The 16,860-nt window shown below is 41.6% G+C and overlaps 1 protein-coding gene across 1 annotated transcript in view; it reads left to right on the top strand.

Annotated features, from left to right (window-relative positions):
- The window catches only part of LOC126209940 (cytochrome P450 4c3-like), a 35,223-nt gene extending 28,568 nt beyond the window's left edge, over positions 1–6,655 (top strand). Inside the window, exon 2 of the mRNA XM_049939057.1 lies at positions 5,698–6,655. Within this exon, the coding sequence (XP_049795014.1) occupies positions 5,698–6,126 (429 nt within the window). The 3' untranslated portion in view covers positions 6,127–6,655. The remainder of the gene's footprint in view (positions 1–5,697) is intronic.
- Positions 6,656–16,860: the final 10,205 nt, after the last annotated feature.

Here is a 16,860-nt window from a genome sequence, read left to right as displayed (position 1 = left end):
TTTTCGATGACTTCGCCCTCCGTGCGCAGCAAGTAGCTGTACTTCTGTCGACAGCAGACGCTCCATTGACTTTGCACAAGCGTTTGTGAATATTCCCCACCGTTTCTTTCTCTGCAGTGAGAAATTTAATGACATCATGTCGCTTGTAACGTACATCACCTACTGACGCTATTTTGAATCTGTCCTGCAGCTACGCTGTCTGTCGAAAGTGACGGAAACTTGTCTTGCTCACTGAGGGGACTTACGTACGTAGCGTTTCGCATTCGTAGCATTGTTTTCGGCTGAGAAAAAAGTATGCGGTGCATCACTTTCTGGGAGACCCTCGTACTTACAATTAGTCGTTCAATTCCTTCCGTATCCGCATACGAGAAATACATTTCTGCTACGTTGATAATGATTCGATCAACAACAGACTCCACGAAGCCACCCAAGAGCCACATTTTCTCTTCTTCTCTTTTAACGTGCCGTTCTGTACCCCGCCACTGTTTGACAGTCACGTGTGGCAAAGCTTCGAACTTGAGTTCCACTACGTCTGGCAGCTTAAATGTGTTGTCACTTCTTGCGACAAAGCCCATAACTTGGCTCTAGGGTGGCAACCGTAAGAAGGCAGCACTTGTACAGTGTGCTCAGTGCTGTGAAAATTATTGTTTTCTTTTTTTTCACGACACTTATCATCCTTGCTAGTGCGAGATCACATCTGTGGTATAAAACAAAGAATAAGGTGCAAACAAAGAGGATATCACGTTCCATTTTGTCAAAAAAATTTAATTTGTTATGTTTTCTTAGTTTAAACCTTTATAACAATTTCACAAGCTTCGACATTGTCGCGAATAAAACAGTGACCCGTATATAGAATAAGTTTCCTTTAATTTACGTCTATGGTCACAAACTTTTTGTTATCAGATTACCGGTTTCGGTCGATAATGACCATCATCAGATCTGTTTTATAAAAACAAAATCCTAATGTACCGCAGCCATAGAGGCATCGTCAAATGTTAAATGCTGGTGCTGATTCTGCATTTAACATTTGACGATGCCACTATGCCTGCAGTACATTAGAATTTTGTTTTTATAAGACAGATCTGAATGTGGTCATTATCGACCGAAACCGGTAATCTGCTAAGAAAGAGTTTGTGACCATAGCCGTAAATTAAAAGAAACTTTACAACAATATTTCATAAAATATCGATAGTTAACAGCTTATGTTTGCAATGGGAAATGGAATTTTTCGGCAAGTATGTAATTATTAGGTCTACAACTTTGCTTCTTTTGCGTTTTCCAGCAGATGGCAGTAGCGGCAAGTGGTTTTGTGTCGTGTCGTACAGTAAGCGTTAGCATTTTTTAGTTGATTTGTGATTGCATCCTAAAGTTTTTCTCGATTGGATATGTCGACTTACAAGCCCAATTCTCGTTATTTGTGTAAAGTTTTAACTATCGGCTTCGACATGAAGAAATCTGCAGCTGAGGCTCATTAAATGCTGGGTAGGACCTATGGTGAGGCACCTATAAGTGAAAGAACGTGCAGAGAACGGTTCCAGTCCTTTAAGAACGGTGATTTTGGCGTCGTAGACCGGCACGACGGTGGAAGAGAGAAGGTTTTCGAAGATACTCAAACGGACGGCATCACTCACAGGATAATGTTAACGAAAGCAGCTGATGCGTCCTCGCCGAGCACTGAAAGACAAACGGCCGCAACGCAGCGACAGACATTATCACGTGATTTTCCAGCATGACAACGCGCGAACCCATGTCGCAAAACCCATCAGGATATACTTGCAAACGTTGAAATGGGGAGTCCTACACCATCCGCCGTAAATCTTGCTCCCTCTGACCGCCCCCTAACCATCACTTCCAGTCATGTATGAACAAGTGCAGAATACAATCGGGTCATGGACCTCCTCCAAAGTCGCCCAGTTGTGCCGCCGCGGGATTCTTATGCTGCTCGAAAGCTGGGAAAAAGTTGTTGCCAGCGATGACCAGTACTTTGAATCGTCAATTTTTTGTTAGTTTTGCGCAACAGAGCTTCGAACTTCGAGGAAAGAACGGTGGGAGCAAAGTTGTAGACCTAATAGGAACAAGTTGTTCCGTTGTCATGGTCTTCAGTCCAAACACTGGTTTGATGCAGCTCTCCATGCTACTCTTAATCTCCGAGTAAATATTGCAACCTACATCCTTGTGAATCTGCTTAGTGTATTCATCTCTTGGTCTCCCTCTATGGCTTTTACACTCCGCACATCCCTCCGGTACTGAATTGGTGATCCCTAGACGCGTCAGAACGTGTCCTACCAACCGATCCCTTATTCTAGTCAAGTTCTGCCACAAATTCCCCTTCTACCCAATTATGTTCAGTAGCTCCTCATTTGTTACATGATCTACCCATCTAATCTTCAGCATTCTTCTGTAGATCTACATTTCAAAAGCTTCTATTCTCTTCGTGTCAGGCCGGCCGAAGTGGCCGTGCGGTTAAAGGCGCTGCAGTCTGGAACCGCAAGACCGCTACGGTCGCAGGTTCGAATCCTGCCTCGGGCATGGATGTTTGTGATGTCCTTAGGTTAGTTAGGTTTAACTAGTTCTAAGTTCTAGGGGACTAATGACCTCAGCAGTTGAGTCCCATAGTGCTCAGAGCCATTTGAACCATCTTCGTGTCTAAACTGTTTTTGACCGTGTTTCACATCCATACATTGCTACACTCCATACATTCAGAAAAGCCTTTCTGACACTTAAATCTATATTCGATGTTAACGATTTTAACAAATTTCTCTTCTTCACCAACGCTTTCCCTACTATCGCCAGTCTACATTTTATATCCTCTCTACCTGTACAACCCTCAGTTATTTTGTTGGCCAAATAGCAAAGCTCATCTATTACTTTAAGTATCTCATTTCCTAATCTAATTGCCTCAGCATCACCTGACTTAATTCAAGAATTTAAGAAGATTCGGATATTTCACTAAGAAATGTCCATTATACATGTGTTAACTAGCACATATTTTATAACTTTTACATTTAAAAGATGTAGCTACTGCAAACTTTACGAAGAAAGAGGAATAATCAGAGTGAGATTCGAACCCTCGATCTATGAAGTGTACTGAAATCCCAGACTTCAATGCTACCGGTTCATCTGTACATCCCGCAAGCGTACTCAACTTTAGTAAATACAGTTCCTCGGAAAAGTTCAAAGCTAAATTTTTTCTGTAGACTTTTGTAAAACATAGAAGAGCAGCCCCTTTTTAACAGGCAGCGGCGCCAGCGTATTGGCAGTGCGATAATCAGACCACAACAGTACCGGCTGTACACGATTTTAAAATGAAAACTACGAAGCTAAAGTATGCTTAAGAAAAACGCTGATGGTTGTTAAGGCATCAGAATATCTTAAAGTTTCATTTAACGTAACGTAGTAATAAGATATCTAACACATACGTGAGACCTACTTCAAAGAGTATATCTACATTTTGTAATCTCACACAAGCACACATCAGCATTAATTTTTCTTGTCTGTTCAAAAGCTTCGAAAGCTTCGAGAGGCGTAAGATTCCTGTTGATCTGCATTATTTTTGAAGATTTGCCTGTTTTACTCTTGAATTTTATTTTTTGTCACAGTTTTCAGTATCACACCGTCTTTAAAATCTTCACTTCCATAACACCACAAATTACATTGTTAGTGTCAACCTCGAAGTTACGTCCGATCCAATCAGAGGCATGCCCACTGCTCCTTACACTCTGCGTTACTCACAACGTTCGAAAGAGTTTGAAAAGCAAAAGAGTTTACAAACTTCCTTGACAAAAGGAGAATCATCACCAAGATATAACGTTGTTTTATAAACGATACCAGAAATAAATTTAATAATTAGGTTAGATTTTGCAATTAGTAATATGTATATTAAGCATGGCAGATATTTCGTTATTTCAAATACTTTTAAAAGAAGAGTAATTTTAACTGTCTGTATGGAGTACTAACAAATTAATTTCTTTTTATACGTTTTAGCCTGAAATATAATACATTCAATTCAAAATCATATGAAAATCTTTTAGTGAAACAGCTGAGATAATTTTAACCTATACAAGATTTAAAATATCTTTTGATATCGCCTGTTTCTATAAAAAAGGTTATGTTAGGAAAAGGTGTCTCAGTACAACCTGTGTACGGCTGCTGACCAATCGTCGCGTGTGTGTTTGCGTCCATCATGATTATTCCTAGGACGTACAAAGTATACACTTATCCAGTGTTTGGTAACGAGAGCACCCAGCGACTCTCAACAAACATCAAATATAATTCCAAACCTGTTCTAAATTTTTTTCTCGCTTGCAGCTCCGCTTACTAAATGTTGTTTACTCAAGCAGTTTACTTCCCGCATCAGGCACGACATTTCAGTGTATTATTTCTTTTCCGCTAACTCAAAGCGGTATCCAGGTTGCAAGCAGTTTCACATATACCACTGAAGATACCTACAAAATTTTATCATTGTACGACACGCAGCTTAGGAGAGGAACTACGTTTCCAAATAAATGTAAATAGGTCTCAATATCGTTGGTATAAATACTTACGGAATTTAAAAATTTGTGTAGGAAGGTAATTCTGATATGCCTCTACCGGGTACCTTCCTGGATTATATTAGAGAACTGAGTAACATATCTAGCTCCAGAAGACAATTAATGACATCTCTCCTGGAGCAACAATAATGACTACCATTCTCCTCGTACACATTCTTTGCCTCTGTACATCCTTGTTTCCAACCAGATCTTGCTCATTTCCCCGTGCGCCTGCGTGATGCAGTCTTCTTAAATTTCCTTTCCTCAGAAAGTGTGTCAGAAAACATCTATTTTGTACACCTATATATTCTATTTATATGTGCCACTATCATGATTGTTATTATGATGATTATTATTATTATTACCACCATTGGCATCAACAGCAGTAGTAGCAGCCGAGAGTTCATTGTGTTACTTACTGACATTGACTCACACACTATAACATTAAAATTGTTATTTCTTAGGTAACTATGACATCAAAAGGTGCTGTATGTGTGACAACCTGGTCTGATGTAAGAGAGGGAATGATGGCCCTAATCAGATCAGGTTTAATAAACAAAGAAAATGTATGGCCTCTGCTTATCTACAGAATTAAAAAAAATGATATCAGCTTTTCCACTATTCTATGGGTGAATAATTAGAAACTAATGAAACCGACATAATTACTGTTTTGTGTTTTCAACCCTAAAGGTTTTACCTGCTTAACATCATATATTTAACAAGTCATCTGATTTTCAAAGAAACAGACGTCTAATTAACTTTTCATAACTAGGATTCACAGTCATGTAAAATTTTTTTGAAAGACATCACGTTTATGCCAGTGACTGTTATACTTTATATTTCCACAACTGCAATTTCGGCCTTAGGCCATTATCAAGTGCAGATGTTTTGCCTTTAAGCCATGTCAACTTTAGTGATCTTTATACAGGCTGCCACATTTATATGTCGTTGACATTTTCTGCACTTGATAATGGCATAAGGACGAAATTGCAATAGTGGAAATAAAAAGTTTAACAGTCACTGTCTTTCAAAGAACAGACGTCTGATGCTGTTTTATACATGGGTCTTCAATTCCTTAAAGAATCTGGGGTAGGGTATTGTTGGTACCTTAGGAAAGTAGAAGCATGTATACTCAACCTGTATGTCAGTGCCTGGGATGATACCACAGGAGACGCTGCGGCTGTTCCCGGTGGTTCCGATGCTCCCTCGGATGGTCAGGGAGGAGATCTGGTTGTCCAAAGGGCGGGTACCAGTCCCGAAGGGCGCGATGCTATTCGTGACGCCCTTCCTCACGCACCGCCTGCCGCAGTTCTTCCCAGACCCGCTGAAGTTCGACCCTTCGCGCTTCCTGGAGGGTCGAAGTGGCGAGGAGCACCCCTGCAGCTACCTGCCGTTCGGATTGGGCTCACGAAACTGCGTGGGCTCCCAGTACGCGCGCCTCGAGATCAAAGTCTTCCTGGCGACCGTCTTGAGACGCCTCCGGTTCCTGCCGCACAGCCGCTGGGAGGACCTCGAACACGCCTTGCTCACCATCACCCTACACACCATCAAGCCGATCGAGGTCTACTGCGTGCCTCTGCAAGAGTCCCGCCTATAGCGCCACCACCCGACACATCCTCGGACTTCATTGGGTTGTGAACAACCAGAGGTCCTTCTGCTATCTGGTCACTGCCACTGGGAGGACTTGGAACGCTACATCCTTTCCATCATCCGTCACATGATACCATCAGGAACTCCGCTCCTGCTAGCACATAGGATTGCTCTCATGACACTTATAAAGCTGATTGTTTCCTAGCCAGTATTCACAGGAGATTCATCATTTTGATGCACAGCCATCGAGAGGACCTGGGGCACAACACTCTCTTTCAGCCTGCACACTGTCCAAATAATAAGGGTTTCCTGTGTGTCTCTGCAGGTGTCCACTCTGTAGGAGCAAAATGTGCCCCTGGACCTCAGTATGTTCATGGTGAACAGCGAGAGCCACTTCTGTTCCTGCTAAACAGCCACTTGGAAGACTTACAGTGCTACACCCTTTTACATCAGCCTTCACATCAAGCAATCACCTGTGTGCTCCTCCTGGACTTGGCACATCGAACTGCTCTTGTGACATTGTCTTCCTAGCCAGTCCTCACAGGAGATTCAGCTTCCTGTTACACATCCACTGGGAGGACCTGGAAGACAATGCATTCTCCTTAAGACTGTACATGGTTCATCCAAGTAGATTCTGCTGCATGGCACTAATAACATAATAACACACTTTACACTGCTGGAACTCATTCTCTTTGAGGCCACACTGCTGGACCTCGTGATGCATATCCAGGATGTCATGTGATTCCTACTAAACAGCCACTGACAGGGTACTCCTGCATTCTTCTGCAGAGGATGGCTCTCATGACATTGCTAAACCTAAAGAACTTCCTATCCAAAACTCAGGTGCTAGACAACCATTTGGACTACTTCAAGGATAGTGCATTCTCTTTGAGACTGTACACCAACCATATATGCAGAATCTACCGCATTCTAGCAACCACATAGCATTGCCCTCCACACTGCTCGAGCTCATTCATTTCCTGTTATTCATCCTGAGCACTTCAGCATCCGTCCACACAGTTATTATGAGGACCTGTACATCCTGTTCTCGACTCAGCCTATATACTATCCAGGTGATTAGGGATACCAGTGTGTCTCTGCAGAGGCCCAGAAAATGGAAAAACAAGATGGGCCTGGTCTGAGGCACTGCCAGTTCCTGCTACACAGCAGCAGGAAGTGGATGGCAATGCACTCTCCTTCAGATTATATTCACTGATCAGCCATAATATTACGAGCACATGCCTAATAGCCGGTATCTCAACTGTAGGCTCGGATAACAGAGGCGTTGCATCATGGCATGGAAGCAGTGAGGCATTGGTAGGTCATTGGAGGGAGTTGATACCACATCTGGACACTCCGGTCACCTAATTATCACAAATTCCAAGGAGGCCGGCGATGAGCTCTGACGCCAGTGACATACCAGGTATGTTTGGGCGAGTTGTTGCTCCCGCACGTCAATTTGAGCTCACAACTGTGTTTCTCGAACCACTCCATCACACTCTTGGCCTTTTGACATGGCGCATTATCACGTTGAAAAATGCCACTGCTGCCAGGAAACATGATCGTCACAAAGAGATGTACATGGACTACAACCAGTGTATGATACTCCTTAGTCACCGTCGTGTCTTGCACAAGGTCCATTGAACCCATGGATGCCTATATGAACGTTCCCCAGAGGATAATGGTGTCGCTGCCAGCATGTCTCTGTCCCACAGTATAGGTATCAACGAGCTGTTCCCCTGGAAGATGGGCCGGCCAAGGTGGTCGAGCGGTTCTATGCGCTACAGTCTGGAACCGCGCGACCGCTACGGTCGCAGGTTCAAATCCTGCCTCGGGCATGGATGTGTGTGATGTCCTTAGATTAGTTAGGTTTAAGTAGTTCTAAGTTCTAGAGGACTGATGACCTCAGCAGTTAAGTCCCATACTGCTCAGAGCCATTTGAACCTGGAAGACACTGATGCACACTCTCCCATTGGCATGATGAAGAAGGTATCAGGATTTATAAGCCCATGCTGTGCTCCAACACCGCGCCAATGTCAAGTACCAATAGTCATGTGTCCATTTCATTTGTAGCTGTCAATGTTGTGGGTTTAACATTGGCACACGCATTGGTTGTCAGCTGTGGAGACCCATCGTTAGGAGGTGGACTTAGAGACACTTGTTCTCTACCCAGTATTAAAGTCAGATGTTAGTCCTGCCTTTCCTATTTTCCAAATCTTCTCAGCCTACGATGTTCGACATATGTGATGAGGGTTGGTCGTCAATTTTCAGGAAGTCTGAATGTGGTTTCACCTTGTTTTCACCACATGTTGAAACACTGACTGCAGCACTCCTCGAACACCAGACAAGTCAGGCACTTTCCAAGCAGACAGACAGATCGCTTGCCTTCCTCATTCTTCACATGGACAGCATACACATACTCCATGCTCCATGTGTGTGTCAGCCTAGTAGTCATTCCTCACGAGGAGACGCTGCTATCGCCTCGACGGGTTTATATCAATAGTAAATCGGTGATCATTATGTTCTGCCTGATCAGTGTTTATTCGATTCAATCAGGGTCTCTTGTTTGCCTATGCGGGGTCTCATCAAAAAAAAAAAAAAAAGAAAAAAAAAAAAAAGGGTTCAAATGGCTCTGAGCACTATGGGACTTAACGTCTGAGATCATCAGTCCCCTAGAACTTAGAACTATTTAAACCTAACTAACCTAAGGACATCACACACATCCATGCCCGAGGCAGGATTCGAACCTGCGACTGTAGCGGTCGCGCGGTTCCAGACTGTAGCCCCTAGAACCGCTCGGCCACACCGGCCGGCGGGTCTCGTCACATAGAGCACTCTCCAAATAGCTAGACCCGTCAGTCTCCATAGCCAGTACCCAGAGGAGACTTTGTTTCCTGCTACATGCTCGCGGGAAGGATAATACATTCTTTATCACCATATAGATCATCTATCTGACGAACGTCTCGTTTGTGTGTTTGAGAAGCCTAATATCATCACTGTCCATTCTGCAGAAGTCTGATCTTCCTGGCCAAAATTTGGAGTGTTTCCCTTTACTACAACAGGTCTTTTGGGACGACATGGCATACAATGCATTCTCCACTGGATTACATAACATCCAGTTAATCAGTCTTGAGATGCTTAATGCTCCTGCAGTGGCCCACAATAACAAACACTGATTGTGGTCAAAGTCTTCCTGGCCAAAGGCTGAAGGTGCATCCACTTCCTGCTGTGCAGCTGCTGGAATGGACCAGGCAGACAATGTACCCACTATCAGACAGTACACTATCCAGCTGATCAGGGCCTCCTGTATGTCTTCTGCCTATGCAGGGACCCAGTGGAGGTGGAGTGTTTTGCATACCTCTATAGGAGCCCACTGCACACCACGGCACTCCACACTACTGGAACTCAGGGTCTTCCTGGCCACCATCCTGAAGCGCTCCCACTTCATGCCGCACTGGTGCTGAGATGATCTGCACCACAATGCCCACTCATTGCCATACACAATGGACAATCAGGACTTCCTTCATGCCTCTGGAGGATCCCAGCATATACTACCACCATTCGCACGGATGGAGCTGAAGATCTTGCTGGTCATTATCAGGAGGTGCTTCTACTTTCTGCTGCAGAGCAGCTAGAATGATGTAGGGGACAGTGCACCGTCTGCCAGCCTCCACACTGTCCACCCCATGTCTCTGCAGGTGCCTCCAGCAGGCAGCACATTGCTGTCCATACTTGTGGGCAACAAGCTGCAGCTTATCTGATGAGTGGTTTCTGATGAGCACTTCGAATTGAGAATTTTCTATTAACAGGTACATAGTGATCTATATATGCAATAATTTGTTGATACTCCAATTTTGTTGTGTAAAATATCGCTTCTGTTGTTAATGTTTGTCTTCTGACAAAGTGTAGAACTGTTTGTGTTTTTGATGTGTATGGCTAAGATAATCTGGAAGCATTATTCTCTTCGAAAATTAATGCTATGGCTAATTAGGGATATATTTTATCTATGTTATATTTTGTCAATGTTGATGATATTTGGTGGGGGAAATAAGATGATATGTATTGCCGTGTCAGGAACAGGACGTGAGAATATATACAGAGTGCTACGTGGATATTATGATATGACCGTTTTGAGTATTTTGCTAAGTGAAAGCTATGTGAAGGCTGTGGTATAGTAGTTTCCTATGCTGCATTATAATGCAAATGGAAGTTACTGCTGTTTTAAACTCAACTATCATTAATAGACTGTGCTCGTGCACTTGAGCTGTGTGGGAGATGGAGTTTTGATAAGAGGGAATTCTTAATAGGAACTGTGTGAACTGTATTAATTAAATGCTGAAACTGTAATTTTTTTCCTGAGAGATTTTAAGCAATCATCTTTTCTGTGAGCATTAAAATGAAGTTCAGGCAGACAGTATCTGACCGATTGTATGGGCCATTCGCGTATTTTACACTTTGTGTGTGTGTGAACTAAAATAAATGTACACAATCTGATAAAATAAACTTGGAAATGGTGTGTGCTGCTGACAGTATTATCCGCGTTTTGTCCTAATTAAACATCAAACTCCACTCCTAAAACTGTCGATCGGTGGACAGCCAGTTGAGAATCTCAGCACTTTAAATTTTAATTTTATGCTTTCTGATATGAAACTTTGGAGTAAAGCCATTACCAAGATCGTTCGTTTGGTCTTGGTGTACCGGCGGTCGCAGATTTTATTGCAGCATCAGCAAGGCCACACTATCTTGAGGGTGTGTCACAACAAGTTTAAATTTCGGAGGATGGCTATACATTCTCCCTGTCTTGAGCAAATCGATTTCCCGTCCGCGATTTTTTCTGTGGTCAAGGACATCGTGTGCTTTGTCACACCTCTATGAACCCATAACCACCTGCAAATAGCTCATAATAATTTTATTTTTTCTCAGAAAACAGTAAAAATCTGCGATTTGTGTGTTAAAATAGCAGCTATACGTAAAATGTTAATCGAAAAACTCCAAGACGACTCAAAACATGTTCATCTACTCACTACAACTACCGCAAATTGGAAATAAATCTGTGCAATTTCAGTAGTTACCACATGAAGATTATATAGCAATCTGCCAAACGCTGTAATGGTTAGCTAACAGAAACAGCGATTATCCTAGAAATTTTGTACTTTTGTTTGTGTTTTAATCAACAAATCAGACCACTATCAATCATAATATCTTTGAAAAAAGTATGTATTTTACGTAATTAGCACAAGTAGTGCAATAATGATAATAATAATAATGACTTACAAGACAAACAAGTAATTCACTGCCGTTGCATTTTACAATGTTTTATTGATATTTCATTTCTACAGTGTTTACTTCAGCATTTCATTTCTACAGTGTTTTCTATGACGTTCTACTTTTCTAATTTTTTCTCTAACCCTACAAAAAATTAACTTGGTATGTAGTCTTGCAACATAAACTGTCTACTGAAAAGATTTAGATGCACATAAACAATTTATTCTGCAGATGAAATAGTGCTTGAGGTGAACATTTTTGTTACACATAATGCGCTTTTTTCTCAAATTCAGTTGCTGTAAAAATATGGTCACTGTTTATAAATAACGAAATTCTCAGTAATTGCAATGAACTGTTCTTGGATGAGGAAATTTCACAAACATTCGTAAGTGGCTATACGTCTTAACAGAATAAAAATATGGGCCTGAGCCAATTTCCTTGTTTTCAGAGACTATTGAGTTACTTTACCAATGGCTTGAAGTTTCAAAACGTCCTTCGACAGATCTGTTACTTTTTTACTATTCAACACATCAGTAGGACGTTGTCTGCTTTAACTGCTTTGAGCTATGTTTGGACTTGGAAGACCGTAACTGTGACCATTACAAACAGATGCATTGAGAATCAAAAGAAATAAATGCCACCATAAGGATACAATAAAAATTTTACTGGACAAAAACAGAAATTATGGGGATGCGTCGGTTTCTCCAGACTTAATGAAAACCAGAAACTCTTTGCGCCCGACCACCTCCCAACTCCCCTCCCAGTGCCGGGGCGGCCGTGGAAATGGCGGCCGAGTTAACATTCGCAGCGCCGCGACTCTTGTGTTAGCCGCTCTATGAAATTTTAACTCGTTGGTATGTCATCTCTGAGTCTCCTCTCATCTTTGGCGGAACTCAGCAGTGACAAGAAAAGACGGGGCTGCCATTAACAACTGTGTACGTGGTTATGAACTTACAACTATTAGAGCAGAATTATGATTAAAGCTAGTAAAATGATGAAAGACGATCACTCTAGAGAAATAACTCATTTATAACTGATTAACTAAATAAAAAATTCTTTCAGCTAGGTTTCGATAGCCGATGTTTTGGGTTTTAAGTCCATTTTCTAGTACATAACTGATCCTAAAGATGACAACGAAACAAAGGCAAGCATGTCAGCTATCTAAATCTATCGATTCTTGACTTAAGGGGCTCCGGAACGCCCTATACTTGCAATGTTAAAATAACGCTTATAAATTACATCTTTCCTCACAAAGTATTTGAGGTAGGAAGTTGAAAATTTTACAGATTATTTATTGGAATATGGGCTACAACTTAACACAGGGATTTTACAAAATTTTAGTTCAGTTATTAAAGATGATTTTTTTTCAATTGCAAAAGACAACTTATAAGGTCATGAAAAATATGAATCAACGGCACGCTAGCACAAAGATCAGTAAGCAGTTAAGCCGTCGGCATACGGGCCGTGCATCCGAACGTTGAGCGTTGAGCGTTGAGCGTGCCGAGTTTCTGCCATCATAGCGCGGAATAGCACGTTCGGGAGTCTTTCAGAACGTGCAGGGCAATTTTATTTATATATTCAAAAATATACAGTTTTTTGGAAAAAGGCTGTGTTAAATTATGCAGAAGGTACTGTGTGACATTTACTGAAAGTTTGAAACAAATATGTTTGGAAGATCCTTAGAAAACATGTAATTAGTATGAGAAAATAAAAGTTTTGGGAATCGAACGACAAAGATTGGATTAACTTTTTAGTGCATTCCAGGTCCATAGGATGGATTATCTTCATCCTCTGCAAACTCCTCCTCCAGCTTCCTCTTGTTCCTCCTCCTGTTTACCCTTGCTTGTATTTCTAGACTCTTTACAGCCCTGTCTGCAGCCCGAAGGCGTTCCTTGTCTAAAGCAAGCGTCGCTCGTACCATGTTAGAACCTATCTTCATTCCCATATTTCTAAATACCTTTGGCTTTCCAACATTTCTCCTTTTCTTAAAAGCCTTCAGAGGATTTCTAATAACTTTACTTTTACTCATTATTATACTTCAACAAAACAGAGACTCAAGAAACAGAATTAATTACGAATATTTTAGAGATAACGACAGAGTAAATAAACATGAAACAATCGACAATCACACCAGCGATATATATTGAACTATCACAGGTTAGCCACAACACATACTTTATCTCACATCACTAAAATGTACATGATGAACACGGACGTTAATAATAACACCATTTGACAGCAGTTTAACAGCGCCACAGTGGGTCACGCCCATGTAGAACACATTTCAAAAAAAATTTAAAAATAGTTGTAGTCTTCGGAATTGAATAAATTATATATCTATTAAAAGGTAATAGTCTGCAGATTCAGAAAACGCAAAAAAGTAAAAATTGAACTTTTCATGATTTTGAGCCTTTCCGGAGCCCCTTAAACTGTAAAAGTTGTCTCTGTTGACAGTTTTGACAAATTAAATATTTTTTACAAAATTCGTTAGGACAATATTACGAAACAGATAAGTACAGCATTTACAATAACTAAGACTAAACGTACATCGGAGTAGATCTATGTGCTGCAATGGAATTTTTTGTTATTTTGATGAAGGAAACAAGGTTTTTCTGATATGTAGCAGTTTCAATATTGTCTAGAAGGGATGAATAAATGAACTGAGTTTGTTCATTCAGTCACATATACGTTTCTTAATATCTAAAATTTCTAACTGAGTGAGTTTTGCAGCCTTTCCTTTTATTTGTAGGACTTGTACGTACATATTATGTGTTTGTGTTTGTGATTTTCATGTAAGCTGTGCGAGGCAATGGATGCATATAATGTCCAGCGTCGGTGCATTCTCTGAATCCAGAGGGGGCTGACCCCCCAGTCTGTTCACTGCAGCAGGACTAACAGCTCCAGGAGATGACGTTACGAATTCCACTTCTCATGATGTCTAGTTCTTTACCTTTCGAACTGAACAGACATTTACCTACTATCTGAGGGACGTAGAAAACTTTAAAAATTTTGATTATCCATTTCAAGTTTCCGTCATGAGAGGTAGACTCCACCATTTTTTTTTCCTTCTATATATACAGAGGGGTCCAAAAAATGTATCCACTGTTTAAAAGTCCATATATTGCAAACTAATTGACGGAGTTGTCTCATTTTTAATGAAAGTGTAGCTTAAAGTCCAACTTAAAGATATCACTGTAGGTGTTCGAAATGGTCAGCAATAACATCCACACACAAACGATGCCGCCGAACTGCAACATGTTCAGTTGGATATTTGCACATGAATGTACGATGGATTCTCGAAGTTCATACAGTGTGCGTGGCTTTTGTCGATAAACGACGTCCTTTAGTGTTCCCCACAGGTAAAAGTCCTGGGGAACGTGGTGGATACTCCACACCTCTACGGCCTATCCATCTTCCTGGTAGATTTTCGTCGAGATACGCCCTAACACGATGGTAGTGGGCTGGGGCACCATCTTGTTGAAAGTAAACTCTTTCGTCTCCATACAAGTCTCGGATGGCAGCTAAAATGGATGTCTGAAGCATCTGAAGGTACACCTCATCGGTAACTGCCCCATCAAAGAACAATGGCCCAGTTAAGCCCCGGTAAGACAACCCACACCACACATTTACTCCTGGCAAATTCACGGCTTTGTCTACATGGACGTTCGGATTTTCGCCGGCCCAGTAGATGCAATTGTGGTGATTTACTGTACCATTGTGTTTGAACTGTACCTCATCAGATCACACAATCACCTCTGCAAACTCTTCATCGTTGCTCACCATGTTAGTAAACCACTCGCAGTACTCCATTCTACGATCTGGGTCGTCCTCGTTCACTGCGTCTAGCAATCGTGGGATGTAGCACTTCCACTTTACTGTCTTCAAAATTCGCCGAACACTTGAGCGACTCACTCCAGTTTCACGGGCACACTGTCTCACAGACTTCTGTGGTGAGCGAGTGAATTGTTGTAACACACGACGGGAATTAGCTGGACTTGTTACAGTTATAGGTCTTCCAGATCGTACATCTTTAACACAGCCTCTGTCTTCAAATTTCTCTCGAATGCGACGAATCGTTAAACGTGTCGGTGGCTCTGTTTGATACTCATTTCGCCATTGCCATTGAACCTCGTTAATGTTTTCGTACTTAAAATACCACTTCAATACTGACTTCCTTGCGCCTTGCGCCAGCCATGTTTACTCAAGTAACTAGGTGCAACTAAGAACAAAACATTGACTATCTGGCGACTGTCATCTGACAAAACAAAACAACGCAATACAACACTTGTGTGGCGATTGCCGGAACTATCTATTACAGTACCAAAGATGAGACAACTCCATCAATTAGTTTGCCAGTTATGGGCTTTTAAACAGTGGATACATTTTTTTTGGATCCCTCTGTATATTGTTCATCGGGAACAGTACGGATGTGGCTTGCTTCTTCAGCTTTTTTACTGAGATTTCTGTCAATAATGTTGGAATAAAATTCATTATTTGAAGCTATAATTTTTATTGTATTGAGTTCCAGATCACAGTGTTCTCGGGACATGAGGATAGAAAGGAGACGATGGATCATGTGGTAGAATTCTGTAATTTTGTAGACTGGGATTAATGTGTCGGTAAAAGAGTCTTTTCGGTGAATTTTAATGGTTGCTACTTTCTATCTGTAAGCTGATGTCTCGGAACTTAATGCTGGAACACCCTAAAGCCGCCGGCACACTGTCCCTGCTGTCGAACGTCAACGCTGAACGTGCCGAGTTCAAGGTGCTGCTGAACGCTCAGAAATGATGCGACTTGTGCGCACGGTAAGTGGGTCCCAACGTGGTATACGCGATCACAATGCACTCCAGCGGCAGCTGCGGGATATTTCTAGCTTGTCTTTATACACAATTTACTAAATGGGTGCGCGTAAAATTCCCACGTTAACTCTATTAAAACGCACATTTCCTCCATTGTCCATACGCTAGTCACGTTTTTGTACATGTAATGTACACAAATAAAAACTTCAATATCCATGTACGTATTCTAAGACGAAAAGAAAAGTACCATGTCCAATAAGTAAGGACACATGCTTATAACAGTTCTATTACAAACAGTGCAATACATATTTGCGGTAGTTCTCCACATAAAATAAGCATTATGTCATCGTTCTCGCATTTTAGTAAAACCCCAAGGTCATTTTTACTTGATCACTGTTCCTACCCAATAGGAAAATCTTTGCAACATGTGAATTACGAAACGTAAAAGAAAAAGGAGCAAAATATCGTTGTACAAGAAGAGCAAGCTATCCTGTAGATTAAGCCAATCGAACAAAGCCACTCCTCAAAAAAAGGTGAACTTGTATTTACATGCCGGCCGGTGTGGCCGAGCGGTTCTAGGCGCTTCAGTCTGGAACTGCGCGACAGCTACTGTCAAAGGTTCGAATCCTGCCTCGGGAATGGATGTGTGTGATGTCCTTAGGTTAGTTAGGTTTAAG

This window comes from Schistocerca nitens, chromosome 10 (genome assembly GCF_023898315.1).
Source record: "Schistocerca nitens isolate TAMUIC-IGC-003100 chromosome 10, iqSchNite1.1, whole genome shotgun sequence".
Classification (NCBI taxonomy): Eukaryota; Metazoa; Arthropoda; class Insecta; order Orthoptera; family Acrididae; genus Schistocerca; species Schistocerca nitens.
Note: the sequence above shows the minus strand (reverse complement) of the source record. Positions and strands in the feature narration are given on the sequence as shown.